Source organism: Crassostrea angulata, chromosome 6 (assembly GCF_025612915.1).
Source record: "Crassostrea angulata isolate pt1a10 chromosome 6, ASM2561291v2, whole genome shotgun sequence".
NCBI classification, from domain to species: Eukaryota; Metazoa; Mollusca; class Bivalvia; order Ostreida; family Ostreidae; genus Magallana; species Magallana angulata.
In genome coordinates this window covers 21,273,235-21,285,043 of record NC_069116.1, presented here as the reverse complement: position 1 = coordinate 21,285,043, position 11,809 = coordinate 21,273,235, and the positions used below count along the sequence as shown (strand labels likewise).

At 31.5% G+C, this 11,809-nt stretch overlaps 1 protein-coding gene across 1 annotated transcript; it reads right to left on the bottom strand.

The window, feature by feature from the left end:
* Positions 1–2,536: 2,536 nt before the first annotated feature.
* Positions 2,537–9,844, bottom strand: LOC128186891 (uncharacterized). The gene is made up of 5 exons (XM_052856851.1): positions 9,512–9,844; positions 9,359–9,411; positions 9,102–9,251; positions 3,948–4,032; positions 2,537–2,977 (listed from the first exon to the last, which is right to left on the bottom strand). Exons 1-5 carry the CDS (start codon positions 9,673–9,675, stop codon positions 2,740–2,742), a joined length of 690 nt encoding a protein of 229 aa, XP_052712811.1. The 5' UTR covers positions 9,676–9,844; the 3' UTR covers positions 2,537–2,739.
* Positions 9,845–11,809: the final 1,965 nt, after the last annotated feature.

The following is an 11,809-nucleotide window of genomic DNA, read 5'->3' as shown; positions in this document are numbered from 1 at the left end:
TTTGGTGACAGTTCCATATATTTTGTTGTTGGTTTTGATGTTGGATAACTCCTAATTTAAACAATCGTTCCAATTCATATGGTACATTCATTAACATCATGCGAAGAGAAATTTAAATTGCATATAGTAAACTCTTAGGATCTGAGTACTCGCTTTAGTTTAGAGATTAAAGCTCAATTGTAATTAGCTTAATTAACTGTGTTAATACTTGATAATACTTATTTGAGTATATATGAATTCATGTTTTATCGTTTCCAAAGTTTACCCATACCCATTACCCATTCAATTATATAAACTCCTTTTTCTATGACTGTTCAATTTTCTATAATTAAAAAGCCAGTTTTTAAAGCAAAATTAACTTGTTAATAATATTATATTCTAATTGATTAATATTTTTTTTTGCAAAAAATGATATCTGAACTAAACGTATAAAAAGCATTCTGTGATTTTGCTATTTTCTGACAAATGACAAAAAAAAAATCTAAAGCATTTTATATTTATCTACCACTATGATATAAATATACAATGCAAAAGCAGAGGACCGAGAAAATAATGTTAAACATTACATAAATAACTAACGCGTAGGTTTTCTTTTAGGAAAAGGAACGGGGAAGCAAGGTGGTATCGTAAATGGATTTGAACACAGATTACAATTATTCCGGCTCCAACAATCTACAGACTACAGGGAAATCAATCGATAGAAGACTGTGATGTGGTCTTTTTAATATCGCCTACCTTGATAAATTCTTTTTCTTAGAATAATTTCAACAATAGCCTCTTAAATTTCATATTTTGAAATAGATATTTTGAAAAAGATATTGTTGGTAAAAGGATTGGTTGTAAGTAAAGGCAAGGGGTACTACTTAATTACTTTCTAGAGTCATAAGAATCAATACAAACTTCAAGGCAAAAAATAGTAAAGAATTAAATGCAATTCAATGAAGTTTATGAACCCGATGTTACGATTTACAAAATAGGACGATATTCTATAAATAATGAAATCGGAGGAAAAAATCCTCTGTATGGTTAACTTTCAATCAAATTAGTTTTTACATTTATTCATTTACACATTTTTAAACACTTCTTTTGCGTTTAGCCTCAAATGGTTCTGAATATGAAAAAACATGTAGTGACATGATAAGGTGATAGTTTGTGATAGGGTGAACGAACACGTTGATTGACTTCCTTATGATACGGAGCAAATTCTTAAACGTCTACTTCAGATACTTTGAACTGAAAAGTAGAGAACTTTTTTCAAATCTAGTGACACATTGAGTAAAACAATTTCATTAGTTTGAATACTTGATATTGTATTAAAAGTTAATTTAAAAATGATAAAAATGCTGTTTAACCATTATAACTCTGAAGTACTAATATTGATAAACCTTCCTGATTGGGATGTGTATGGGATATATAATTATAATTAAGGAAAGAAAGCGTGAGCAAGCTCACATAACCTAGAAGACGCATCTTCATTGAAAATGCTACACATTATGAATGACATCGTATGTATTAAATACAAAAAAATAATACAAAGCTAAGAATCTCACAGACAAATCTCCACATCAACACAACCTGCAGAAATCGCATATATAAGTTTGTCTTAAGCAAATATTTACAAAATTAGGTTTTTTTTATCTTTTTATTTATTGGTTTAAGAGCAATTGCACTGATATCTGTTTCAGAAGTATATTTGAGTTTGACTAGATTTTAAAAGTAGGAAAATACTCATAAAATATATCATAATATCTGCATTTAAACATACTGTCCAACTAAGTGGTTTTAGAAGAGTTGCTCAAACTGTTTCAGTAGCATATTTAATCGTGGCCAACCTCGTAAGTTCAATTTGAAGAAAAATTCTAAGAAAAATAATAATGGTACCGGAATTTCCAGTATATAACCCCATCTATACACCATGTCCTTATATCAAAGGTTCTTGAGCTAAAATAAAAAATAGTCAGAATTCTAGGTTGAAAAGAGGAAATTCCGGGGAAAATCCTCTGTATGGAATTGGAATTTCTTGCAAATACATGCATGTATATCTTTACATCGTGTCCTTGTTACATATAAAATGTCACGAAATTATGCTGTTTAATCGGAGTTCCGCTGACAAACTGCATATTACTATTATATATACTGGCAATAGTTCAAAGTGGGAAAAAATCTACTAAAATATAGATACATGTATTTGTACAAAGTTTTATGAAATTCTTAGCAGTTGTTACAGAGAAGCTGCACTGGAAATTTGTCAGGTAGAATATTTCATAAATGGCCAAAATATCCCAAATTCCTAGGAAAGAAAAACATTCTGTGAAAATGTCCATCTGCACGTTGTATCCTAACATACATCATACCTCCATAATTGTTGTTTTATTTTTTTATTATTGTTTTTGTTTGTTTGTTTCTTGTTGTTTTTGTTTTGTTTTGTTTTGGGTTTTTTTCTTGTTTTTTTTTTTTTTGGATGGGGGGGGGGTCGCAAACAGAAATGCGCAATTGAAATGCCAACAACATATTTTCGCTAATGGTTCATAAACAAAAGAAATCCCTCCATGTATATTAATTTTAGTTTTAGGATCATAAAGTTAATCATATTTTTCATCACATATTAGCAACATCATATGAAGACAGTTTTTAAAAGATGCAAAACATTTTTACTCTCTCTTTTACTTTCCCTTTAGGTAGACCTCGAATCGTTTACAAATGAACAACGTTATTTCTCTAGGGTGATTTTAAGTACCTTCATATAGAAATAGTTTTGACTTCCTTTGACACAGGTTTTGACTTCATGGATTCGTAGTGCTCGGATCTCGATTTACTGCTCTGTGACTCTTTAAATCGATGCTCTGGGTTTACAATTGATAACATTTGCCTTGAATCATTTTCCGAGTACCCCTGATGCTCAGGAGATGAATATTCTTCGGGTGTACTCTCCGTATTAACAAGTTCTTGCTGGTAATGTCGAGATGGTGTCATTTTTCTAGGCAAAATACAAATGCAATTATAAATTATAAATATTACGTGCTATAAATGACATTTTACATTAATATATATTATATATACTTTGGTAAATAGCCAAAAAATCATTCCTCAGATATAGAGATTATTTGTAGTGTTCAATTACATCTTGCAACTTAAGACGTTTCAGAGAAATATGAGGATATGAATATGTAAAATAAGAATTAACAAGCTTCAACATAAGCATATATTTGCAGTTGATTAAGAAGAAGAATTTGAAAGAAAAACTGGAGCTACATGTAAAATTCATGTTTTCCTGCTTTTCCTGGAAATACCCGTCCTTTTATTTTCAATAAGTATATGACTTTAACCATTCATCACAAGATGATAAAAAATATTGTTATACTTTCATGTTAAATACTGAAATCTGATTGGTTAAGACGCAGTTAATAATATTTTCTATTACCCTCAGCGTTAGCAACGCACTAAGCAACGGGTAACATTAAAAAATGTTACATGCGCGAAAATTATGCGCGTACGGTTCGCTGTAGAATTCACGTTATTCCTATTTAAAAGAAGTAAAATTTTCTTAAAAATTAAGACATTCAGTATAACAAAATAAATAGTGCCTGTTTGGGAGGATAACAGTTGAAATTGACACCCCTCGAAAACCATTGTCAACCTCCGCTTCGCGTCGGTTGACAATGGTTTTCTCGGTGTGTCAATTTCAACTGTTACCCTCCCAAACAGGCACTATTTATATAATAGTTCGTTAATACAATTTTTAAAATTTTCACTTACTGGTAATAGTTAGATGTAATAAATTTTCGGAAAACAATTACATCTGGCATGTTGATAATTAAAAAATTATATATATTTGCAAAAATGATTTTTAGAAAAAAAAAACAAATTCTCTTTATGAAAGTTAGTTTGTACAGGAGCATGTATGGTATAAAATACCAAAGTTAATGTTTATTAGATGTGTAATGTACCTTTTCATTGCAACTATGACCAGTAAAACCAGTAAGCAGATTATAAATCCAGACGACAGGCTTAAGATATATATCCTTGTAGATTCTAAAATCAAACAATAAATAACATACAACATAAGTGAACAACAGCAACACAACACCTGTATCATTTTAGGTCAAGATCTAGTAAATGGTTTATGATGTTTATTTTGTGCTAGATTTATTGTGACGTCATAATCAATTAAAGAAGGCTGGATGGTCAACACATTACCCATCCTATCAACCTTAAATATTTTTAATATAATGTTTTCAGTTATAACTTTATTCATAAAAAGAACAAATTTAAATATTTTATATCAAGAATTTGAATTTTTTCCTAAATCAAGAGCTCTCCTTGCCACGATCAATAAAGTGAAAATGGTCATAACCTTTCATCCCTCTTAGTATTGATATTTTCCCGCGAATAGCAGTTTAAAGCTGCCTGTTCCAATTTATATCAAATTTTGTGTACTTTTCTAAACGATGGTTATACTAAGTATGTGTATAATAATATTTATTGCAGTAGTTTTCCTGGTCAATTAAGCCAATTTAAAAAAAAAATTATTTTATTGTAAATAAAATCATTTTTGACAACAAACTTTGTAATGAAATACTTGTGTGTGTTTTATTAATATCTCTTTGTAAGTCAAGCTTGTAAAATATTGTTTGTGTTCATGTAAAGGGATGCTCATTAACAACCATGGTCAAAATACTTTGTCATGTTACAGATGGTTATTTGCATCTGTGCACAGCAGGATCACTGGGGGGTAGGTTTCAAGACTGTTAAACAAAATAGGTCAATTAACATGTCCAGCATCCAATCTTCTTTTGTAATAAATTATTGTCTTATCAGAACCTGGCACATGTAAATTTTCTCATTCTTATTTTCTCTGATTTTGCTGCTGGATGTAAATTTTTCTATGAACTTTGTTTATCTTATCCTTTGTGATCTCCACCAGACCCAATCTACTAATGTGATGTCTTGGATCGCAGGAGGACTTGCAATACGTAGAAGGTATAGGCCACCCATATCATCTACCTAAATTACATTTGTAACATTAGTTTGTCTAGTTCTAATTGTGGGTCACTCTTGCATTCATCGTTTAGAGTCATTTCAATTTTAAAATCGTAGGTCTGGTTGGTACAATTTAGGTTTCGATGGTACAGATATTCAGGTTCAATTTGCGGCTTTTTGTGGGGGAACACTACGCTCGGGTCAAAAATCCATTCAATCGAAACGATTCGTGCAAGTTTTTCATTCATATCAAACAAATTCAGTTTTCCTTCAGATTAGTGTAAAGGAATTGTGTTGAGAAGAAAATCCAGAAAAATAATGCGTGATGAGCATATAAGTTTGTTTGCAGAATCCTTGCTACATGTAGTTGCGCATAGTGTTTCTCATGTTATAATTGGTCAGTTACTGTCGAGGTATTCCGATTCGTCAACAAGGCTTGCCCTGCCATAATGTTTATAGGGTCATGTCAGAAACTTTACAATCATTTAAATTTTTTGCATTAATTATTTGGTTGTATATTATCATAACTCATTGGTTAAAGTATCCTGCTTGTGAACCGCATATCACAATCCACCTGGAGATTTCGTTCATATTTCATTGAGTTGCATTTACATGTAATAAATTTTTAAAAAATTCCCTCACACATTTGACTTATTATACCTGTACATGTACTTCTTATCTATCACGCTATTTATCATAATTCTGCTATTCTGCTAGTTTTAGAAACTAGGAATATTTTTCAATTCTTCCAATGAGTCCTCGGGTGGGGTCCTTCAAGACCAAGGTCTTTCAGTTGTGGCGGTTTTTAACCCCACCTTTGCAAATTTATTTGTCATTTATTCAATGATTTTTTCTTCTTTAATCTATTGTTTTCAATTCAAACAATACAAATTGGGTTCATTGAATAAACGACCTTTAACGCAATCTGTTGTTCTATTTCATTGCAAATGGACTTGGGCTCATTGGAAGATTTTTGATTCAATAACTTGTATTGGGTAAATTACTTGTAGCAACAAAGCTCAAAGTTGGGCAAAATTAATAAAGGTTTCTCTTGGAAATGCTTAATGTATTATATCTATGGAAAAATTTGGTTGACAAAAAGTATATCGCGTTATTTCGCCTCATATCCCAGATAGCAAGCTTATGTTGGCCAAACGTTGGCTTATGGTTGTAAGGTTGGCTACATATCGCTGTTGGTAAAACGACGTTAGACCAACATTGGAGCAACATTGTATTTATCACTGTTAGTGCATTGGCATCGTTCCAATATTGGACCAACGTAGTTCATCCAACGTTGGTAAATAAACATTGTACCAACGTTGGTCCAATATCAAATTGATCTCGGTGGGCGCGAATACACTGCACCGATGTCGGACCGACGGACAAAAATGTGTGTTTTGAATTTTTATATATAAGTGATTATTTTACAAATGACCAAAGTATATCATTTTAAATTTGGTGTATCTTTAAAAAAATATTGACTAAAAGTCTTTAATGATTAAAAATCTTTAGATTAATTTAGATTAATATTATATTGAATATATTATAAATGTATAATGGTTGCTATAAATATAAATGTATTGAAATTAATTTCAGATTTAAAATTTTAATTGTTTATTTTTTTTTTAAATGTACATTATTATATTATGGGTGTCCATCATGAAGCATTTTACTTGTCTACACTTTGAATGAAATGTAGTATCTATGCATAGTAACTTTTCTGCACTCGTGAATGAAACATTACCGTCAAAAGAACTGTGATGTCATTTTGACAAATCCATCGGAGTAACTCGATCTGATATTATCATTATGACTGCCTGCAGGAATAATGTAAGTATGCATATGTTCTTTTACAGATTTTTATCATATATGGGGGATTATTATACAACTATGTTCTCAAAACTTTTAAATGAAAATTTGAAAGCAAATTACAGGCAATTTTCTTGTACTTGTACAGACATCCTCCTGCTGATGTTCAAACTCGGTGACATAGCTGTCTCCTATATTATTTGTGAAGATGAATAGAACCATGCAGTTTATCGGCTCAATTTAAGGAACATCTAAGGTAACTGAATTTAATATTATGATAATATTCAATATTTAGGGTAGGAATTAAAGACACAATTTTTTATCATTGATGTGAGATGATCAGAATATGTCGGGGCAAAATGATATAATAGTCCTCAATGCAGCTTTAGTTGTATGATAAATCATCGGCATGATATGCTGATAATATTAGATCAGAAGCTGTGGGTCTTGCACGGATCCATAGAAGGTCGGATAGATCTAGATCCCCCTCCCCCCCCCCCGCGCCTCCTCCCCGGAAAATTCACAGTAAAAGAGCAATAATATTACAAAAAAATTCTGATACACATATTAAAATGTGCACTTCCCGCAAACAAATTTATTGTTGATTGAAAACTAAATTTTATAAAACACAATAATGTATTACGTCGTTTTTTAAAAATCTTTATATATTGAGGATTTTTTCTGCATTATTATTTTATAATGTAAATTTATGCAATTCTATATATATCAATTGTTTTTTTCCATTTTATATGATTTTTCTTTTTTATTTACAGCAGCTTTTTGCGAAAACGGGCTTTTGAAGTTATCAACGAGGTCAGAACTAGAGAATTAAACTGGAACTGAACTAAAGATAGTGACAAAACGCATTTATTGTGATTCGTTATTCATCGGATTGGGAAAGGGATGGAAATAGGAGTAAAGAAAAAAAAATGAAGAAGATTGAAGGGATTTGGAAGTTTATAGATCGACTATAAAAAAAAAACAACATTTGAAAATTTGAATATTGATTATATTTCTGTGAGAAAACAATAAAGGTTAGACTTACTGTTAATCTTTGTTAGATTGTTTTATAAGGACACAGTTTGGTGAATATTGGTTGGATTAAATCTTTGCACAAACATTGGGCCAACATTAAAACTGTCAATCTACTGACAATGGGCCAACGTCACGCCAGTGTGTTGGTGCAATGTTGCGCCGATGAGCAAAATTACATTGGGCCGATGTTATTTTCCGACATCGGGCCCACATACATTGTAAATGATAACATCGGGCCAACGCTGGGCCAATATATTAAGCTTGCTATCTGGGATTATAATTCGCTTGTAACGTCGAGGCGGGGATTATTGTATTACGACTTTGAAATTGTTAGTGTTCTGGAAAAATCAAAAGTAAACCTGTGTGCATGCTGTTAACCATTTGTTCTTAAATCTGTTTTGTATAATCCCTTACAAACCAAGCTAGTATTAAAAAACCATTATTAAAATATATTTTTAATCTTTAATAGATTTGTATCATTTACGTGATCTTGACCTTGAAGGACATTGTCACAATTTTGGACAAAATTTATTTTTTCGTGTTTAGTTAATACAATGTTTTTAGTAAGACGTTTCTAATACTGAGTGGTCAACCAAATTTGAGTGTCAGTCGTCGAGTTTTAAGCAAGAGCTTACAATTCTTTGTTATGTAGACAAAGCCAATATCATGTATTTGGTTTATATTTTGAATGTTTAAAAGAAAATGCAAGGTTTAGACAACATTTGAATGTGACAAACGCTAGAAATAGGTTATTTGTGTTAAAAACGAATACGCAAGTAAAAAATCAGCTTTAAATGAACTCTTTCCGCTACTGTGGAATCATTTAATTTCGTGGGGGCCAATTTTCGTGGATTGTGGGATTTTTGCTTATTCGTGGGGACGTAATTTCGTGGATGCGTCGGTTTTCAGTTTCAGAAGGAAAACTAAATCTTTTATGATTAGTTTTCGTGGAGGATGTAAATTCGTGGGTAAGAGGTACCCACAAATACCACGAAAATTGAGCCACCTCGAATTCTAATGATTCCACAGTATTTGAACTAATGTAAACAAAAACATGACACTAGGTTTGTTTACATAACAAAGAATTGTGAGCTCTGTATCTCCATATCTTGTCTATTCCTCTTCAACTGACACCCAAATTTAAATTGATCATTAGAAATGCATTACTAAATCCTTGTAAACAATAAAAAAAAACCAGAAAATGACCAAAATCGTGACCATGCCCCTTTAAAGACATATACACGATTTATTCATTCTGCATTATTAGCACAGTATACCTGTATCATGCTTTGTCTTGTCTTCTTTACATCCGACAACATGGTCACAGATTTGGTCTCCACTGCAGTTACAGCGACTCAGACATCCAAAGCCATAGAAAGCGTCAACGCATCTTCCTGAACAGTTGATACCAAAAGATCCAACACACGCTGTTAATACGATATGACATTAGGTAGAAATAAAAGATTGTTTGATTGTTTAGCGGTAAACTTTACTTCATTATAAAAAAAAATATTTTCCTATTCTAACAACTTACGGATACAATGTTGACCTTCTTGTCGATAGTTGCTGCAGCATCGATGCGATCCGCTGTTGGAGATAAACAGAGTTAAACAAAAGCTAAGATCAAGAATGTGTATCAAATCGTACTATGTTGAAAAGGACAATCATTTATCAATCATAAACTTACTCGTGCTGCTTGCATACACCAGACGTTTTCAAACTTTGGATATCGTGAAGATTTAGTAAAATGCTTAAACCAGTCAAAACATTCATAAACCAAAAATAACATACATCCATTTTACACAATGTACTCTGCTTGATTACCTGGTTAAAATAGTCTGTACCATTCATGCTCTGTACTTTTTAGCTTTTCTTTCGTAAAGGTTGTACCAAAAGCAGTATCCATGACAAAGTATATCAAAAAGGCAGTAAAACAAGATATTCTGTTTGGGTAAAAACTATTGATGAAAGTTATCTATTTTTGGAAAAGATTATAATTTCGTTTTATGTTCTATTCAAAAAAGGGCTTTATTTACATTTTTAATTTTTGCTGATAGATGTTCTATTTAGTTGAACGTGCATTTGAAGCACCCTTTACATATGGAATCTCTTAAGTTTGGAATTTGATACCAAATGTTAAAGATTGTTTGGATTTATCATTTCCTGTACAAGCAAAGGGGGTCTCCTTCGTTGCTTCATTGATATCATTAGTCCAGGAAAATATTTTGTTATTTCGATATGAGTGCAACACGTGCTTACACAGATGTTAAACAATTTAATAACGTGAAAGTTGACAAGCTTATGAAACTATTCTCTGCATTTTTCTGCCTCTCTCTCCCTCAGTTTTGCTTACTAAAATGGACAAGACGACCATTATAATTTTTTACTAATAATATTTTTGAGAGGAAAAGCTCTGCATAAAGATTTAGAAAAAAATATTTAGATTATAATTCTAAAATGGATTTCTTCTTTAATTATAAATAGTAAATATAATCATATGGTCAAACATATCGTATTTAAGATTTTAGGACAGATCTGATCAGTAAATTGTTGACCATCTAGTACCTAAAAAAGATGCTTCAAATACACAATATTTGATGGTTTTAAAATACGATATCATTTCTAATGTCGAGTGTGATATAATACACATACTCTCAAAAACCATTGTTTTGACATCCATTCGAGAGTTCTCTAGATCTAATAAAGCCACCATTTTGGTTCTCTTATTGATTCTGAAGAAAACGTAAAATACTAAACTTACTCAACTCCTTTTATTAAATTATGTCCTTACAATGGCAATATTTAACAAAAATATTTATATTCAATGTAGAATATAATATTTTCACAAAACTCATTGCAAAAGTCTGTTAAAGAGATATCGTATATCAGGTTTTTTCCGCGTCATGTTTTTTTCCGCGATTCAGAACCTAGAACGGTATATAAAATTTACGCGAATCAAATTTTCACTGGCTCAAAGTAATGGTGAAAATATAATTCAAGATTGTTTTAAGCTGTGAAGTAAGGGGGTAAATGTATCTAAATTGCCGCTCTTTATAATGAAAAATTCGGACAATCAAACCATTTACACGATTTTTTTTTATTGTTAAATAATTACCGATAATTATTTTCACAGACGCAAACAGTAAAGATAAATAGTTCATGTACCGTTACATATACCAGTAGCTCAAGTATAATTATTAGACATCGGTTTACGAAATAAAAGCGATCGTTTTAATTAGCTTGTCAATGTATTATTGAATAAACTACGAGGCTTACATACCTAATATCTGCCGCTTGTCCTCCGATTCCGCAATTTCTACTCTATAAACATACTGAACACTGTTCATTGTACTCTTTTACATACCTGTCTACTTCATAAGGAAAGAAAGAATTATGTCATAAAAACAAAACTTTGAACCAAATTTACGCTGATATATTTTCCGCGATTCAGAAATCGTCGCGAACAAAGCGGAAATTGGATACACGCGGAAAACCCTGATATACGGTATAATTACATTCTGAATAACAGATTGTATCACATATAAAGAAAAAACAATTTAAATGACATTTTATATGTCAGCATCATCGTAAGCAACCTTCAAGTGTCGATGGTTCTGGATTTCAAATATTCTCTTCCGCGTAATTTATAACCAAAATTTGCTCTATAAACTGATTAGAGTGTTGGTATCAAATACACCTGTCATATTGAACCCGTCGAAATATTTACCCGCTATAAAATTATACATTAAAGCCAGGCTCAATATGTAATGGCCGCTAATTAAATATTGGACCCAATCCATCTGATTTTTAGTTCAAATCTGGTAGACTCGTTCAAGATGTTATAGATGCCAAATATTCAACCTTCTCCTATTTAGAATTCCCACTGTAGAGGATGTTCAGAATAATAACGGACGTTAAAATTTATATTCACATCCCGTTCTGAATTGCAATTCTCATTGTAGAAGGAGTTTAAAGTACTGTGGCC